General features: G+C 44.4%; 1 protein-coding gene across 5 annotated transcripts in view; it reads right to left on the reverse strand.

Moving 5' to 3' along the window:
• Nucleotides 1-18,511, reverse strand: part of LOC139650483 (A-kinase anchor protein 13-like) — a 109,396-nt gene that overhangs the window by 32,374 nt on the left and 58,511 nt on the right. For 4 of the 5 annotated variants that reach the window (XM_071527170.1, XM_071527169.1, XM_071527168.1 and 1 more), the window contains exons 11-18: nucleotides 16,522-16,664; nucleotides 13,025-13,401; nucleotides 11,304-11,351; nucleotides 7,517-7,694; nucleotides 6,962-7,064; nucleotides 4,502-4,544; nucleotides 4,110-4,221; nucleotides 733-892 (exon numbers count right to left, since the gene is read on the reverse strand). In XM_071527170.1, the coding sequence (XP_071383271.1) occupies nucleotides 733-892; nucleotides 4,110-4,221; nucleotides 4,502-4,544; nucleotides 6,962-7,064; nucleotides 7,517-7,694; nucleotides 11,304-11,351; nucleotides 13,025-13,401; nucleotides 16,522-16,664 (1,164 nt within the window). The remainder of the gene's footprint in view (nucleotides 1-732; nucleotides 893-4,109; nucleotides 4,222-4,501; nucleotides 4,545-6,961; nucleotides 7,065-7,516; nucleotides 7,695-11,303; nucleotides 11,352-13,024; nucleotides 13,402-16,521; nucleotides 16,665-18,511) is intronic. The other variant, XM_071527171.1, reaches the window with a different exon arrangement.

Below are 18,511 nucleotides of genomic sequence, written 5' to 3' on the forward strand. Positions count from 1 at the left end.
GCAATAAACTACATCCTCTTTAGGGCTGCTGCTGGTTCAGTGGAAAACAACACAGAACTGTTTTGCTGTTGTCTGTAGTGGGACGCCTGACTGGGTTACATTACTGAGCAGCAATTTTTAGTCCGTTTCACTTCATACAGAACATGAAGCTGGTTCAACAAATTATGTGTGGTTTACATTCACATTTGCACTGCAGGCATTTACAGCTAACTGCCAAAGTAAAGAAAACACTTAAGCAAATGAGGGATATAAAGTATTGAAAGCAGGTGCTTCCACACAGGTCTGGTCCCTAACATAATTAATCAGTTAACATCCCATCATGCTTAGAGTGTGGCGTCCCTCCAACAGAGTTCAGACACTTGTAGAATCAATGCCAAAGCACACTGAAGCTGTTCTGCTGGCTCCGGGTGGACCAATGCCCTGCTAAACACTTTATTTCCTCCATTCTGGCAGTTATCTGTGTGATTGTGACCTATAATAAATGATTAAGTTGATATGAGATTGTTCGATACAGGATCTCTAATGCGCGATGGAACCTTTCTTCACAGCTCTGGCTTCTTTTTCTCCTTTTTTTCACGGTGCTGCTTGCTCCTAACAGTGCTGAGAGCTTAGCATGTTTTTAAATTACAGCAATCTTACAGCAAAAGAAGCCCTGATCAGCGCTTTCCACAAGCATCAGAGAGAAAGAAAGAAAGAAAGAAAGAAAGAAAGAAAGAGGATGTGTGGACTTACGTGTGCAGTGGAAGGCTTCCTTGGTGTTGAAAGCCTTGTTGCACTGGGAGCAGCGGGCTGCCTGGGCCGAGCCGGCCGACGTGAAGAGATGACCGTTCACCGTCCTCTTGTCCTTCTCCTTGCTGTCCCTGTCTTTCTCCCTTTTCTCTCGGTCCTTTTCCTGCACAGGTGGAAGTAACACGTCTTAAGAACACAACCCGACCATGCCAGGAAACTCCACTATTTTACCAGTCAACTAGATGTTAAGAACAGAATAGGACTCCAAATGTTGCTTAGTTACCTGTAGAGTAGACTAACTTAACAGCCACTGACAACATATCTCAGCATTTGGCCGGCTGCTGGTGTTCATTTCCACTCTGAATCCAGTAGAGCAACACTAAAACTCTGGTGCTGCACTACACAGCAGGGGAGCTTAGCTTATTAAGCGATGTCTCATTTATGTTGGCAACAAATTGTCTCATTAAGAGAGAAATTGATCTTTTTTAACATCGGATGTATTCTCGTTTTCAGACGGTCTTTGCTGGTTTGTCTGGGCCAAAAGACAGTGGGATTTTTCCACTAAATAATGGACAATGGTATTTCTTTTGTACATTTGAGTCATTTAGCTGAAGCTCTTATTCTGAGAAAGGGAAGAAAGGGCTTCAGTGTCTTGCGCAAGGACACTTTGACAGCACACTTGACTACTGATGGACACACATTGGCTGGGAATCCAATCTTTGACCTTTCCTTTGCAGGGCGGTCTCTCTAAAAAGGCACCAGCAGAGAAGTCCTGTTCAGCTGTTGGTCGTCTCTCTACGCTGAATCACAATCCACTAAAGTGATGCAGAGAAGAACAGAGCTCTTATTCTTTTGGATTTACATCACAGAGACTCCACCCAAACCCAGAGGAAATGGCAAAATGGAGTTTCCAGCTTGTTTTAATGGGCAGCCCAGGGCCTCTTGGTTTGAGAGGACCGCAAAGCTCAGACGTTACTGTATTAGTGCTCATTTAATTCAACAGCTTCTAGATACCACGAGGCTGACTCAACCACAGCGAGCCATTTACATTTACAGCCATTACAACACTTAGCATTCATTCGCACTTCCTGCAACAATAGCCGTCTAACCAATGGTAAAATACAATGTCAAACGTCTACAGACCGGAAGCCGGATAACGTTTGCCTCACCACAATTCAGCAGCATTTCTCTATGAATCATGCCTGACGATATTCTGAACAAGTGGAAAAGCATGAGAAGCCAAGAAGATTCTCAGCAAAAGTCTCTTTTTATACAAATATCACAAGTCATTGGGTAGCAGAAGCACAGGGGAAGTAATCACCTTTGACAATCTAAACAGACATAACAGGCAATGACCTCACTGCACTAAAGCCATGGGGACAGTTCTCTCTTTCAACATGATATCGTTCACTCAAATCTGACTAAGAAACCAAACACTTAATCAGCCTACCTCCAGCCAACCTTTCCGCTTCAGCGAGAAGCCATGGCTTTCTAAGAATCTCCTGTATAACATCCCGGGCCGTGGCTGAGCAGACGAAGCTACTGGCACCAAAGCTCCACCAGGGAAGCTGTAATGAGGAAGTGACTGGCTCTCTGCAAGAAGTGCTATTTCTGCAATGACCCTGAAGTTTGGTACAGACGGTATGATGAAACGACCAAACTAGATCCCCCTTTCAGACCTTCAGACTACTGTGTAGAAACTGTATGTGTATATCTCTATCTATATACATTCAGGGTTGTCTGACAGGGAGGAACCAAAGGAATAAAACAACAAAAAGAGGATGAACTAAGAGAGGCCTTTTGGATCTTTCATTTGAAAAGTCTTTACTCAGATGGAATGAATGAAAAATTAAATTTTCAAGATTTCCTGATTTGTTAATATGCTATAATTCTCCTGACTGTGAGATAGGCTTTTAGGTCCTTAAGGGGTTGGAATCCTATGGTGCCTCCGACACCAGGCAATTTTGTTAATGCTAGTGTCTGATTGGTTATGGGCCCTGAGGTGGCCATGTTGGATGTCATTAAATATATTTACTGTCTGCTATGCATGCAATCTGTAACACTGAGGAAGCCTATTGCAGCCAAAACAGGTTGGTTTTTAATATTACAGTTTTGTCAGTTCAGCTACTGTTGGGAGGGAGGAACCAGACAGAGGCCGTGCTGAGCTAAGCTTCAGAGTCCTGTCACTTTAAAGCAAAGCGCTGACTGAAGTCAAAGAGGAGATAAAAAAAAAAAAACACAGTCAACTCCGTCTTCCTGCTTTACTTCCTGTCCACCTCTCAGTGCCTTGTCTGTTTCTGCTAGGGCTGCACAATTAATCACAAAGAAATCTAAATCGCAATATTTTACTACTGCAATACCCAAATTGAAATATTGAGTACTGCAATTTCCAAATTGCAATATTGACTACTGCAGTTTCTAAATCACAAGAGGCTTGAACGTGTTGATATAAGATGGAAAAATGTGCAGCAAATTATTTTTCATCAAAACTAATAATCATGATTATAGCTCATAAAATAATCAGGATTGTGATCATATCTATGTCTGCAGCTGCAACAGTCAAAAAATCAACAATTTGGAACAGAGGAAACAAAACAATAACCAGCTTTGTTGAATACGTTTTCTTAGAAGAGTCATACTGTGACTACTGTGAGTTCTCTTTTCTAATCTGACTCACTTACTCACGATGCAAAAAAGGCCTACTCTATTCCCACAAGAAAAGACAGGTGGAAGGTAAATTACCTTCTATTGCATCTTTAAACAGTTTATAGCGCAGCGGTAGACCAGAGGTTAGAGATGCAGGGTTGTGACCAGAATGTTGCTGGTTCAAAACCTGGATCTCTTGGGAAAATATGGATGGAAAGTCATGAGAAATACTCTCTCCTTCAATAAATATCCAATTGAGCAAAGCACTTAACCTCTAACTGCTCCAGTGGAGCTGCTCAATGGTCAACAGTGGAAGACTGTGGTTGTACCGGGCAGCTCGTAGTGTGAATGTGTGGAAGTGTATGAATGTGAAGCAGGATGGGGCTGAAGAGCAGCCTGGGGCTCAGTTAGCCTTCCCTGGAGGAACAAGTGTGCTTGCGCTTTTTAGGTCCTCAGGGTGTATGCATGACTGGAGTGACTTAAACTAGGTTGACTTTAAAAGCTCCATCTGTGGTAGCAGTGTTGCTGTAACTAAGAATCACTGAACAAAATATTTAATTTGTGGGTTGACTTGGTCACTACAGATAGAAAATCACCAAGCTGCTTAAGAACAGACAGATGAACAACATCCAGCGTCTCATCTTCTATAGCAATGCTTATCAACCGAATCCGAATCCTTTCGAATCCCTTATTGAACCTTTTTATGTAACTCACACAACTCCTGGTTTCCTCACCCTGGTTTTCTTATACATCTTGTTCTTGAGGTAGCTGAAGGTCCGGCTGACCTTCGTCACACTCTTTCCCTCAGTGTCGCTCCGCAGAGGACCAGGCTCCTCCTCTGATATACTGGAAGACACACACACACACACACACTTTTAACATTGTCAGACAGCATGCATTCACAATGCCTACAGTCATACACCCAGAAAAAGGAGGGTATTTGGTTACGGTAGTGGTTCTACAGAGAACCATAATAACTCAAAGAAACCTCTGACTTGTCAACATTAAAAAACTGGTAGATCAGAATAAAGAACTGGCTTTTCTGGTACTATATGGAACCCTGTTTGTTTAGAGTGTACAGATCTCAGATGTCTTGGAGAACAGCAGCAGATCCAGAGGGACTGACCTGTACGCCAGGGATCCAGAGGCGCTGGAAAATGACCTCATACCTGGAATGAAACAGGAGAGGAGATGAGCACTAGGACAGACATTCAGACAACCGGGAGAAAACCAGAAGATCATAATGTCTATTAGTGCAGATGATTTTTTTTTTATATTCTATTCATCACCCCAGGGGGAAATTTTCTTTCCTCCCTCTGGTTGGGGAGCGGGGTCAGCCAGGTATCATGGTAAAGGGTACAACAGATTTGGCCACACTGGGGATTGAACCTGGGAACCTCTGGTTGAGGGATGAGCTCACTAACTGCTACGCCGTCCTGCCACCATTAAATGCAAGTTAATGACCTCACTGGCCTAATGGTTAGAGAATCAAGCTTGTGAACAGAGGGCTGCCAGTTCAAATCTCAGCTGCAAAACTCTGGACAGGGCAAAAGAACGAGACATGCATCCTCTCCCTCCACAACTACCTTTGATGCCAATAAGCAAGGCGTTTGACCTTTAGGTGCTCCAGTGGAGCTGCTTAGTGGCCAACAGTAGAAGACTGTGGTTTTACTGGGAAGCTTCCAGTGTGAATGTAAAGCAGGGTTGTGCTGAGAAAAACAGCACAGAGCTTCCCTGGAGAAAAGTAAAAAAAAAAGAAAAAAAAAAAGACTCTTATTGATGAATTGTTGTTCCAGATGGCATTTTGGAACTCTCTCCCTGACCCTGGCCTAGTTGTGGTTTCAGTCTGAACACACAGAATATGAATTAAAAAGTAATATATGCAAATCAAAACATACATTACAGACTTTTCCAAATAATCACCACAGAGTCTGTACTTATTTGGTATCAGTTAAGTGTAGTCATGCGTAGATTCCAGCAAACAACCTCATTTCTTTCTGCAGAACCATTTCTACCAAATATTCTGACTTACACACAAATATGCAAAGCATGGCTCGCCTGGTCTGCATCAGAAATACAAACCCAAAACAGGATAAAGAGGGCAAAGTTTTGGCCTGCCTGTGTTGATAGCAACACAGTCAGGGAGACAGAAAAGAATGAGAATAGGGAGGAATGGCTCAGTGTCTTTGACTAAAGTGGACAGGCTCACAATTCTCTTTAGGGAAGACAGGGTTTCTTTGTCTCACCTGCACAGTGTGTATGTCTTTTTTCCATTATTTTTGCATTTGTGTATACTAGTGCAGTGCCCGTTCACTTTGAGCCCCCCCCCAAGAGCGCTGTTCACTTGTTTATTCAAAGTTTATTAATATTGAACGTGTCACGTGTCCAATCCAGGTGCAGTTCCCCAGCAATACACGTGCCAAGTGTGAAGTAGATCGGACAAACGGTTCTCGAGATATGCGAAGGACACACATACAGACAGAGTATGATGAACGTAACTGAGACTCAGTGGGGGACAGGAGGAGCCAAAGTCTTATTCAATGTCATTTGATTCAGTAGGGATCACCAGCACAATGGGGGATGGATGGAGGTATGCTTTTCTACAATCTCAACTCCTCTACAAGCCCATTCTAATCATGCATTCACACCGCAAGCAACTTGAAAAAACAGTCACCAGAAGTTGTTTGCTTGTGAAAAAGTTGGCTGCAGCTGAACTTTTGGGCACCATTGCCCTTATGGTGTGCTTATTGCTTAGTTGAACCAAACCCACTTCACAATGTGAACTGCATCCTTTTCAGGTGGATAAGCCAATGCATATTTAACTTTCATATTCACACAGTGTGAACCCGGTCTGGAGGCCTTTGACTCTGGGTTGTAGTACCTTGCAGAGGGAAGGCAGATCCAGGGCTCTAACAGCAGAGGTCTCTACTAGGGAACAGCTACTGTTCTGGTTCTGGCATCGCTGCTATTTTCTACTGCCGCTAAGACTAGCATACTTACTCAAGTTATCATCATCATCATCATCATCATCATCGCTAGACGAAGAGTCACCATAAACAAACTGAGACTTAGATTTGGTGAGGATGGGGGAGAGGTTGAAAGAGAAGGAAATTCGCCTCTTACGTCGCAGATGTCCCACTGCTGGGGGGGGTGGAGGGGAGAGAAAGAACCAGAGCAGGCACTGATCACTCATAACGAACTGACTGCACAATCCACTGATAACACAGACCTGCTGTATGGTGATGACAGCAGCAACAAAGCAGTGGATGCTGTCAACACTAAAGAAATGACTAAGTACGCCTTTCCATGGACAGCAGGGGGGCAGTCAGGTCTGGTAGCTGAAGAGGATTAACTAGTAAAGTGATCAAGACATATAGTATATCTGTCTATCTACCTACCTTTTAACCTACCTACCTATTTACCCATTTACCAACTTGGCTACCTACCTACCTATTTACCTACGCTGCTAGCGTTTTACCTACCCAGATACCTTTTGAACTATTTACCTACCTAGATACCTGTCTATCTACCTATCTATCCATCCATGTATCTATTCATCCAGCCAACTCTAGGACTTGTCACTCACCATCGATGTCTCTCTGGCTGATGGTGAGCATGGATACAGACTTGGTGAGGGGCAGGGTCATGGGAGGACAGCTGTGTCGCAGAGGCCGATACCTCCTCGACTTCTGGAGCAGGAGACATCGGGCCGAGTCAGATTTATTTAAAAAAACAGGTTGGTCACAAAATGCTTGACAATGCAACAAAGGATATGAACCCAGATAGAAATAAGGGAGAACAAAACATTATCAACCAACACAGGAATAATAAACTGACAAGTTGAAAAGGAAAAATAAACAAATGATTTGGCTTAAGTTCAAAGTTTGAAGGATGTTTGCTTAAAATTCAATGTGAGATGCCTGAGGAAAATTATGTTTATTAATTCTTACTAATCCCTAATCTGGCAAGTCTCAAATTTCCCCTGAGCGTTAAGTTTTTTACAACCTTTACAAATCTGTTTTTTCCTCTCACGTGCATCAGCCTGAGGATTTGTATGAGAAGACCTAGAGGCCTGCTGCAAAAAACAAAATGAACATATGAAATCAAATGGACGAACTTGATGGTGAGAGTCAAGACCGACCTGCTCGTCCAATCCGCTGTGCTCCCCCACCTCCTCCTGCTCCTCCGTCAGGGAGACCAGGGAGCCCCTCTCCTCGCTCTCCTGCCGGGGCAGCCTTGGGGGCTCCAGGATGCGGGGCCCCTGGGTGCGGGGGCCTTTCAGCTCCTCCCGACCTCCACTCAGGCCCTCCAGGCTGTAGCTGTATGGACAGACAGATGACAGAGGTCATTCTGGGTGAAAGTCTGAGTGTACTGTACACGCACACACACATATACACCTGGCCCTTCTGTACACATACTGTGCTGTACTGTATCACAGCCTTGTCGACATGCATACAAACACACACATACAGAAACACGCACACCCACTGCTACTACAACAGCAAACACACACACATGCATGCATGCACGTACCCGCTTACAGACGCACACACAGCTGGTCCTCCGCAGTGTTTAGCTAGCTGAGTTATCACTGGGTTCTGGAGCAGATTTACAGCTAACGCAGCGGTAAATGACTTCCAATGTCAGCATCAGCATAGAGAGCTGTGCTGCTGTGATTTACAAACCCAATTACATCGATCTACTACTGGAAATAAGAGGCCTTGAAAAATCCAATACAATGATTATGAAGAGGAAAACTACAGCTACATTTCAGTATGAGGTACAGTATATGGCTGCAGCTGTATGGCTTCAGGACACACTCAGTGATAGTTAAAGCTCCAGCAGTAAATCTCTCTCCTCTCCAGCCCTGGGGTTTGTATGGCATTCAATTGTCCACCAAATCATCAGTCCAGCACATTCAAACATCACTAAACTAAACTGAACCGAGCTGAATAACGACTCGGTGATCATCGCTGACCAGCATAAAGAAGCACTCACCTATCCTCAGGGCGGTGAATGTAGATGACTATATCTGTCATAGTAAGGCCTGGACAAAGCCTCCTGCCAGTATTATTGCAAGTACTGTGCTGTATAGCTAGAAGATTTTCTGTACTCAAGGCTGGATAACAATGGTAGCTGCTGTAGCTCTCTGCTGTGAACAGCTACTGATTGAGTGGGCATGGCATACACACACACAAACACACACGCACACACACCAAATGCAAATCAAGGAGCATGTAAATCATTGTGCCTTATTCAAAGTGGGTGATTGTGTTTTAGCAAGCAGAAAAAGATCGTTCTCACACAGTCACACACACTCACACAGTACCTGAGGCAACTATCCAGGCCATGGCTGAGGGGAGCGTCAGGGGGGCACCAGCTGATACTAACAGGGAGGGTGGTGGAGAGTTAGGAATGGAGGAGTGATGTTGGAGGTAGAGAGGGAGGTATGGAGGAATGATTGTGGAGGTTGAGAGGGAGGGATGGAGGAGTGATGGTGGAGGTGGAGAAGGAGGTATGGAGGAGTGATGGTGGAGTGATGGTGGAGGATAAAAGGCAGGGATGAAGTAGTGATGTTGGAGGTGGAGAGGGAGGTATGGAGTGATGATGGAAATATAAAAGGAGGTATGCAGGAGTGATGGTGGAGTAGATGGGAAAGGATATGGAGAGGATGGAGTTACTGGGATGGCTGAGGACAGTGACAATGTTACGGACTGACAGGTCTACTGCTCTGTGTTATGCCACTTACTACTGTTAGAAACCACTACAGCAGTAGCCATTGTAGTACCCATTAATACTGCAGTCATCCCTTGTTGAATGTTGTACGATGTGGCCTGGCGGTTGGAGCAGTGGTCTCCAACCATATGCCATTGAGAGCCAGCAAGTTTCCATTCCAACAAATCACTACATCCGCTGATTAACCTAATTAGCACACCTTCAACCAGAGAGAAGGAACAAATCAATGAAATCAGCTGCTGCTTTGTTTGGAATAAACATATGCTCTGGAGCTGACCCTGACTTCTGACCTCCCCAGGGGAGTGCTAGTAAACAGGAAATTCCCCTACAAGGAGCAGTACTATATCAAATGACTACAAAAGAACAAAATAAGTATGTTGTGAGATGACCTCCATTCCTGTCAAGAACCATGATGTAACCTTCTCCCTCCCATAGGTTCACTCCAGAGCTGAGAAAACTCTGTCCTCACTGTCCACCAGTTAGTTTACCTACCAGGAACATCAAAGGTCCTACTTAAAGTCCCTCGCAAAGTAAAAGTGAAAAGTTTTACTCCAACCTCATCAACAAAAACCCTGGGAACAGACATCTGTTTTCTACCATTAATCATCTCCTGAAGCCTCAATCTCTCTCATCACTGGAAACAACTGAGACTTTTTCAGAGAGACGGTCAATAGCATCTACTCTGTAATCTCCAGCTCCTCCATCTGCCTGGGATCCTCTGATCTCTCCATTACTTCACCAAAGTCACCTATTGAGAAGTTGAGGAAACCATGCAAAATGAAATCCTTCACATTGCCCAAGTCCCATCCAGACTCATTCAGTCATTCCAAGCTGGAAGTGTTCCACCTACATTCAAGACTGCCATTACCAGAAACAGCTAATGAAGCCTACCCTGGACCCGGAAATTCCAGCCAATTCTAGGCTTATCTCCAACATCCGCTTCCTGCCAGAAGTCACCTAGCTGCAAGACCATCTCAAATTCAACAACCTTCATGAGATGGTCAGGGTCAGGGTCTGGTATTGAAACAGCTCCACTCAGGGTCATAAAAGACATCCTGATGGCAGCTGATGCTTGTTCCCCCTCCCTGGACCCAAGTACAGTTTTTGTCAACCATGTCATTCTTCTCCAGTGCTTCTACACCACTACTGTCCCTCTGGCTCTACCGTGAACTGGTTCCATGCCTACCTTTCTGGTAGAACTGAGTATGTTTCACTAGGAGATTTCACATCCAGAGCGTGCATTGTCACCTACAGAGCCAAAGGTCAGTCCTCTGTCCCATCTTTTTGTACATGCACCCACTCGGCCATGTCATCAACAAGCATGGGATTGTACTCCATTCCTATACCAATGACACTCGGTTGTACAAAAACTGCCTCTCAGCTGCCTCATCACATCTCAGCATCTGCCTTGAGAATAACAGTGTGGATGACACACATCTTTCTCCAGCTCAACTGCAACAAATCCAATGCCATCCTAGTTGGCAAGCCCGCCAGGTCCAACATTCACCTATGAACCATCTTGCCTTTGATAGACAAAGGTCCTCCTTCACCTGGGCATTGGGTTTCACCTTCACCCAACCTTTGATGACCACATATTAACATAAAAAGCCTCCTTGTATATCAGAACATTTCAAAGCATTGTCCCAGTCTAACCCTGGCAGACTCACAGAAGCTGGTCCACACCTTGATCTCCTCTAGACTGGATTGCTGTAACACACTTTTCATGGGCCTTCATCTCCTCAAGGATCACATCACTCCCACCCTGGTTTCACTGCTCTGCCTCCCTGTCTCCTCCAGGATTCATTCAAAACCCCTCTTCTGACTAAAGGAACTTGTTAGCCAGCAAATCTCCATTCTCACCCTCAGGTCAATATATCCTGCTCCTCCAAGCCCCCAGAAACAAACTTTCAAACTTGGGCTTTCTTTGTAGCTGCTTATTGTTACCATTACAACACAAAACTCTCATGTCTCTCAACCACCTAGTTACCAGACTATTTTTTGCACATTCCAATGGGTGAAAGAGAGCAAAACTTGAATATTTCAATACAAAGTAGCAGTACATTAACAAGTGCACAGTAAAAAGCGGGTCTCCTACAATGGCTACACCTGTATGAATTTTCAATTATACTGCCCGAGCAACAAATACATCAATACTGAAAATACATGAAATGATGGGCGTAATGTATTAGTACCTTCTCCTGTGAAAGGTCGGCTTCCCCTCACCAGGACTACGGATGGAACTGGAGGTGATGGATGAACCAGAGACAGGAAGTGGTGCATGATGGGAGAGATGAGTGGGATATGAGGAAATGGCAGGTCAAAAAGATCATCATGCTTGGTAGGATAATCTATTTAATGATGGCAGCCTAATCCAGCTGGTGGTTTGGATATATATATGGGCACTAGAATGCAGTTTTTATCTGGGTATAGTGAATGGTTGCCAGTGGTTACGAGGGCCCTCAATTATATTTATTTTCCTAGCACTTCACTCTTACATGATGATTCCATGGTCACATGATGTAAGGACACTAAGGCCCTGATCTTTGACATCTGTATTTTTGGTTGCTTGTAATCTTAGTAATCTAGGAAGTGAACCTTATTCTACTGGTGCACTCATTGGAAGTCTCTCTGGATAACAGCATCAGAAAAATGTCTAAAGCAGTTTTTTTTCTGTTTTCACTCCTCCAACATGGTAGTATATGCCTTGTAACACCTAGCAACCACACTCCAGGCAGTTCATGTTGGTTTGAGTCAAACCAACAGAGACAATAGGAATTGAAAGAGAAAAAGAAATACAGTTGATGGCAAGTTAATTCCTACTGTACTGTACTGTCTATGTGAGTGTGAATTGGTTTGTGTGTGTCTATTGATGACTGTGTGTGTGTGTGTGTGTGTGAATGTGAATGAGTGTGTGTGTCTAGACGTGTGTAAGTGTGTGTACATGGGTATGAGTCTATGTGTATGAGTATGTGTATGAGTGTGTATGAGTGTGTGTCTGTGTGTGTGTGTGTGTGTGTGTGTGTGTGTGTGTGTGTGTGTGTGTGTGTGTGTGTATGCTCGAAGCCCCCTGCCCATGCCAGACAAATGGCAACACAGCTGCTCGCAGCAGGAGAAGGAAACACTCAGGAAGGCCCAGAGGGACGGAACGTCAACAAGCTATAATCTACTGGCATCTACTGACATCTATGGACATCTACTGACATCTACTGACTTCTACTGACATCTACTGACATCTACTGACATCTACTGACATCTACTGACATCTACCGACATCTGACTAATACTAACACCAGACTGACTAACATAAGCGGCTAATGTCTACGGCTGGGAAACAAAATCGCCCCAAATATCATGTCAACAAACTCTAATTTACTCATATCTACTCATATTTACCGACACTGACTGACTAATGCCAGAGTAACACTAGCAGCTAATGTCTAGGCCTGGAAAGCAAGACGGTCCCAAACATCCCGTCTCAAAATGACTCATCAACTCCAAGGAATAAATAAATGATATTCTGCTGAGTGTTGCTGCAGAGGCCTATGGGCAATTGTGTAGGCACAGCTTAGTGTGCTGCAGAACCTCACTGTGGCTTTTCCACCAACAGCCTCTGCATTCCATATCTTATCATCATCTTTATACTTTATCAAATCTAGCATCTAATACCAAGTGTTTTGACTGCGAGAATGGTATGCCCATTATGAGTATAATGTTTTTAGGAATTTCACAGCCCCTCAATTACCATATTGTGCACAGTGTAATTAGGAATTTGCTTCTTTGCATCTCCCTCTGAGACATGAACACATTTTACCAGAGGGGTCAGCGGTCAGTTTGCTGCAATCACCCAATTTCCCCACGGGGATCAAAAACATTTCATCTAATCTACTCTGCTCAGCCTCCATCCCAGTCTCACCTCCTCTGGTTCATCTCTGCGTCTCCACCGTTGTTCTTGCCAGGACCCCAGCTGTGGCGGCGGAGGGGCGACAGGGAGCGGACGCTGGGCCGGAGGAGACAGGAGCGCCGCGGCACTTCCGTCACTCTGTCTTTGGCCTCCTCCTCGGCTTCTCCTCCTGCTCCTGCTGCTGCTGCTCCTCCCCTTCCACCACCGCTCAGTCCAGCAGGGATGGTAGCCCCTGTCTGGCTTCCCTCCTCCAGGCTCCAGCTGCGGCCCAGGCCCTGGCTGCCGTCGGGGCTGGAGCTGGGCGGACCGACGCTGGCGGTGTCGTCTGTGGAGGAGCAGGAGACCGAAACCTCGCTGGTGCTGTCTCCGCCCGTCACTGACTCATCACCCTGCAAACGCCGAGAGAAAAGCAATAGCCTGGTTATCTAAAGGCCTAACTGCCCGGCTCCATGTTCCTACATGGCACTGACAAAATAAAGGAAATACCAACATAAAGTGTCTTAATACACAAGCCACCAATGTGCCTTAATATTGATTCTACAAGTGACTGAACTCAACTGGAGGGACGCCACACCCTAAGCATGATGGGATATTAATTATCTTAGGGACTGATCACAACTATGGAAGGAAACTAACTTTTTGTCAACTAGCCACAGTGGCTGGTAAATCCTACAAGTCCAGCAGCCACTTTCACCATTTTACCAGCAAACTAGAGGTTTAGAATAGGACAAATGATGGTTGGTTTTTGGTTACCTGTAAACTAACTTAACTTATTTTACCAGCATTTGCCTGGTAATAGTTTCCCACCCTGAACACCCTGTACACTCAGCCATTCAGCATTCCTTCATTGTAGCAGGAGATGAATGAACAGAACACTGCGAGAGCTACCTAACCCACAGGAACGGGATATAATAAAGACCAAATGGCATGGCTCAGGGATAATGAGCCAGAGCCACTTTATAGCAACTCTGACATTAAAACACACACCAATAAATGACGACGGCCTCGTGAAAATGAACATTTCTCAGGAAAATGTATTAAAGGTTTAATCATCATTTAAATTGACTTTAAGGCCTCAGGCCTTCTGGGGCTGGACTGTCTTGTAGTGATTCAATGCTGAACATATTCTTGTCTAGTAATATGCATAGTGTATAGCCTATTACATGTGTTGCACTGTCCACTTGCATTGTTGCCCATGTCCACTTGCATTGTTGCCCATGTCCACTTGCATTGTTGCCAATTTACACACTGTGTAACTTGTGTTAGTTTTTGGTTCTCTGAACCAATGTCAGCAAGACATTCCTGTACATTTATTGTGCTTGGCAAATAATTTGAGTCTGATTCTCAAGTGCCATCTGTTAAATCAGTGTGTGTGTGTGTGTGTGTGTGTGTGTGTGTGTGTGTGTGTGCAAGGCAATAACACTGCCAGAGTTAGGGGTTCCATTCCCACTGGGGCCACCCATGTTAAAAATGTATGCCCTCATGCTATTTAAAAGCCAAATGGCAGATCTAGTTGAGCAAATGGTTATGGCATGGTGGTATCAACACACGCTGTATACTTCTGTTTGTGAGTTATAGAAAACACTGAGCAACACCAGACTCAGATCATAGTAACTGCAAATAATTCCTTGCGTCTGTTTTAGCCTACATGTCGTACCAGATGGGTGGGGCATTACGGATAGGATTATTTAGATGGTGTCCGGTAAACTGTCAATCCAAGAACTATACTAAATTGATTTTCACATACATTCCTATGACTGTCAAAATTAGCTGGCTCTCCTTGTATTGTCCTGTGTGACCAACACTGGCCAGTGAATCAAACTATAAAAACAATAAATAGTATTTGCAAATACTACTATTTGGCCCAGGTCTGGTGGGAAAACAACTCATGCATGCACACACATATATATACGGAGGTCTTGAGTCCTCCGTTTACAGCTAATTCGTAGGTGTGAGGTTTAACTGGGCCCATTGTGCTGCCAGCTGCAGTGCAACAGCAGAGCATAGAGCCGCTTCTGTTGGAGAGCTGGGAATGAAAGATCTGCTTTATACTGCAGACATGACTTCCTCTGAGAGAGGGAGAGCGAGAGAGAGAGAGGGACAGAGTGAGAGAGTGAGAGAGAGAGAGAGAGAGAGAGAGAGAGAGAGAGAGAGAGAGAGAGAGAGAGAGAGAGAGAGAGAATGTTTATGTGTGTATACATTCAGAGGAGAGAGTGCATGTGAGCATGCTGTGTGTGTGTGTGTGTGTGTGTGTGTGTGTGTGTGTGTGTGTGTGTGTGTGGTTGTGTTGAGGTCAAATGGAACAGTCCCATGACTTCAGCACTGGACTCAACAGGGAGAGGAAACAGTTGGGTTCTAAACTACATTTTACATTTTGGGCATTTAGCTGACGCTCTTCTCCTAAGCAACTACTGTACAATGAGTGAGCAGGTAAAGAGTCCGTGTCTTGGTCAAGGGCACATGGACAGGACACATGGACTACTGACATGGACATATGGGCTGTTTCTGGGATGTGACCTATGACCTTACAGTTACAGTGCAGTTTCTCTACCCGCTACACTAGCCAACAGCTCTATATTATATATCTAATTAGCTAGTTCACCAATCAGTGAAATGTGTAGTCTTTGGTTGGAATGAAAACCTGCAGACTCTTGGCCCTCCATGGCACACGGTTGCCCCTCCCTGGTCTATACTGTGCTATTGCTGGGATCTAAACCATGGCATCATATTCTCCAAGGCAGCTGATATTCTCCACACTGACTTCTTCCCGTTGTTGACAACGAAAAGGACAGACGGTTCACATCTCCGAGAGCATGTTTCAAGTGCTCAACACAGCAGATACTGAGAGATACAAGTATTTCAACTTTCACCAAAGGGCGCCTTGCTTCAAACAGACTTTCAACAGCAGCAGAGTGACAGCAGGGGCCACGGCTTGCACTTCCCCAAGCAGCAGTGCAGAGCTACTGGCTTAAAAAGATGCTTGGTAGATGCTTGGTATCTCAGCCTCAGGGCACTGATAAATAAAAAACCAAACACAGACTAACAAAATAGCTACTTCATATACTATACCACATAATCCTTATAGGAGAAGTTGCAGTGGCAAACACAAAATATACACAACACGCTGTTCAGCATAAGTGTGTGCTTGGACCACGGCCAGTAGAAGATTTGTAACTGAGCTGTTTTATATGGGATTACCTGCTGAAACTAAGGGAATAGGCTAAATGTTTTCCATTTTTTTTTCCATTTATCCATTGTTTTGTATGGCAACACAGGAATTTGAACCAGCAACTCCTTGGTCTCCTACTGATACTGTTATGAGTTAAGTGCCTTGTTCAAGTTGTTTGTGCGGAAGTGGAGTGCGTTTCTCATTTACTGTGCATTTCTTTTTCACTGGGAATCAAACCGGCAACCTTCCAGTCACACGCCCACTTTCTCTGACCTATAGGTGACGGCTTCCCCGCCAAACCCCAACTACAAGCGGCAAATCAATCAGCAGTTGACCACACCTTTCTGAAGACGCTGTCATCTCCCGGCTCGGCACCGAGGAAGCTCTCTGTGTCGCTGCCCGAGTCTCTGTGAGCCGTGGAGGGATGACTGGTGCGACTACTGGTGCTGCTGGTCAAACTGGGCAACGTTGACTGGGAAGAACCTGAAACACACAACAAGAAGATTTTAACATCAGGATCTCTGTCATTCCCCTCTCTGTCTCTCTCTACTTTGAATTATCCAATAAAGGCAAAGTGCCAAAAAAAAAATCTTAAAAAAAAAACAAAAAAAACTTGAATACTGAAATGTAGCAGGTCTAAAACGCAGAGAGAGCAGGAGTGATGTTTACTAGAAAACAGGTCAAACCTTCAAAATGTGAAGGTACCAGGTAACCTGGACATTTAAAATTTGAATTTGTTAAATTCCTAATTACATCATATTTTTCAACATTCAGCTGTTAAACGGAAAAAAATATTGCAACATTGGCTCCACATCCTTTATATCTACTTCTTTAAACAAGCAGAACAAGTGAACAGCACAAACTACGGTCTCCTCTGTTTCCAGTCCCTCCTCTACAACACAAACAGGCCTGTCAGGCATCAGTGAAACGCCTTCTGGGAATTTGAGAAGGTGTGAAAAGTGGTTAAGAACCTGAACTGTCCTGACTAAAGCCTTCTACGCTGTCCTGCAAAGGCAAACAGCAGTAAGAACTTTTTGTGTGTTTAAAAGCTCTAAGGTCAGAGCTGAAGTTCAGATCTCATATCAAAGAAAATTACACCAGTAAATGCTATTAAATGATGTACAGTCCAGCAAAAGGACAGTTGAGTACATATAGTCTCATAAAGCCATAAAACCGTACTCGTGGGGAAACAACAGCAACCCACCAGCACCCATTTTTGTGTCTGCACCCATGTTTTAAGAAGCGCCGTTTTAAGCCCCGTCATTGAATGGGATGTAATCCACCCAACAGCCTGCACACAAAACATTAATTCTTATATAACACCGCATACTGTGGTGCTGCAGTCTATTGTACATGTAAGGACATGTAAGGGATGTACAGATAGCCTACTATCCCAGGCCAAACTAAAAGAGGAAGACTGTACCCAACCACAGGCACATTACAGTAGGGTTTATTTTAGTCAGCAGCCAAGAACAACTGGATGAGATCATTCACCGAGTTTGTTATTTTGCATCATTTCTGATGTCTATTTCTGCTGGAATAACGGAAGTTAATCTTTATCCCAGGGGAACATTTTTCATTCCCTGCGCTCATATGACTGAGGGGAAATGATGTGTGTATGTGTGTGTGAATGTGTGTGTGTGTGCATCCATAAAGGGCCTGAATCCTGTGTAGCTCAATAGATAGAGCAAGGCACTAACATTGCTAGGGTTAGGGGTTCCATTCGTACTGGAGTCACCCGTAATAATAATAATAATAATAATCACTAAAATTGTCTGCAGTCATGGTACATTAAGGTGTTGTTGAATAAAAATATGACAAGGATTGGTTTGAGGAGGGGGCTGGGGGATGAGGAGAAGGTGGGGAGGGGGGGTTGCAGTGGGAGTGGCCAATGGCAGAGCCAGTTATTACAGCGTGCCGTTACACCACAATAGTAACAAGCGAGTAAACCACAAGGAGGGAAAAAAACAAAAATGACAGCCTTTCTGCAACTACACAACTGACAGCAAACTACCGACCGCTCACACACACGCATGTGATTGTGTATACATACAGGCTGTTTCATGTGGTCAAACCAGCAGAGCACGCTCAGTCCTACTCATTTAGTCCTGACTGCCTGACTGAGAGACTGCAGGATCAATAGGCCTCGCACTGCAGCTTCGTTATGGTCAGAATCAGAATCACTTGAATCAGTTCATTCAAGTTCAATAAGTGCAAGAGACGTACTGACAACTAACACAGTAGTACAGTACATGCTGACACACACAGTACAGGGACAATGCAGGACAAACAATACACATTATATACTGTATATCACGGGTTTCATTGCA

The sequence above is a fragment of the Centroberyx affinis genome, unplaced genomic scaffold, assembly GCF_046629955.1.
Source record: "Centroberyx affinis isolate AG114_WGS23_722 - 3 ecotype Tasmania unplaced genomic scaffold, CSIRO-AGI_Caff_v1 ptg001496l_1, whole genome shotgun sequence".
NCBI lineage: Eukaryota > Metazoa > Chordata > Actinopteri > Beryciformes > Berycidae > Centroberyx > Centroberyx affinis.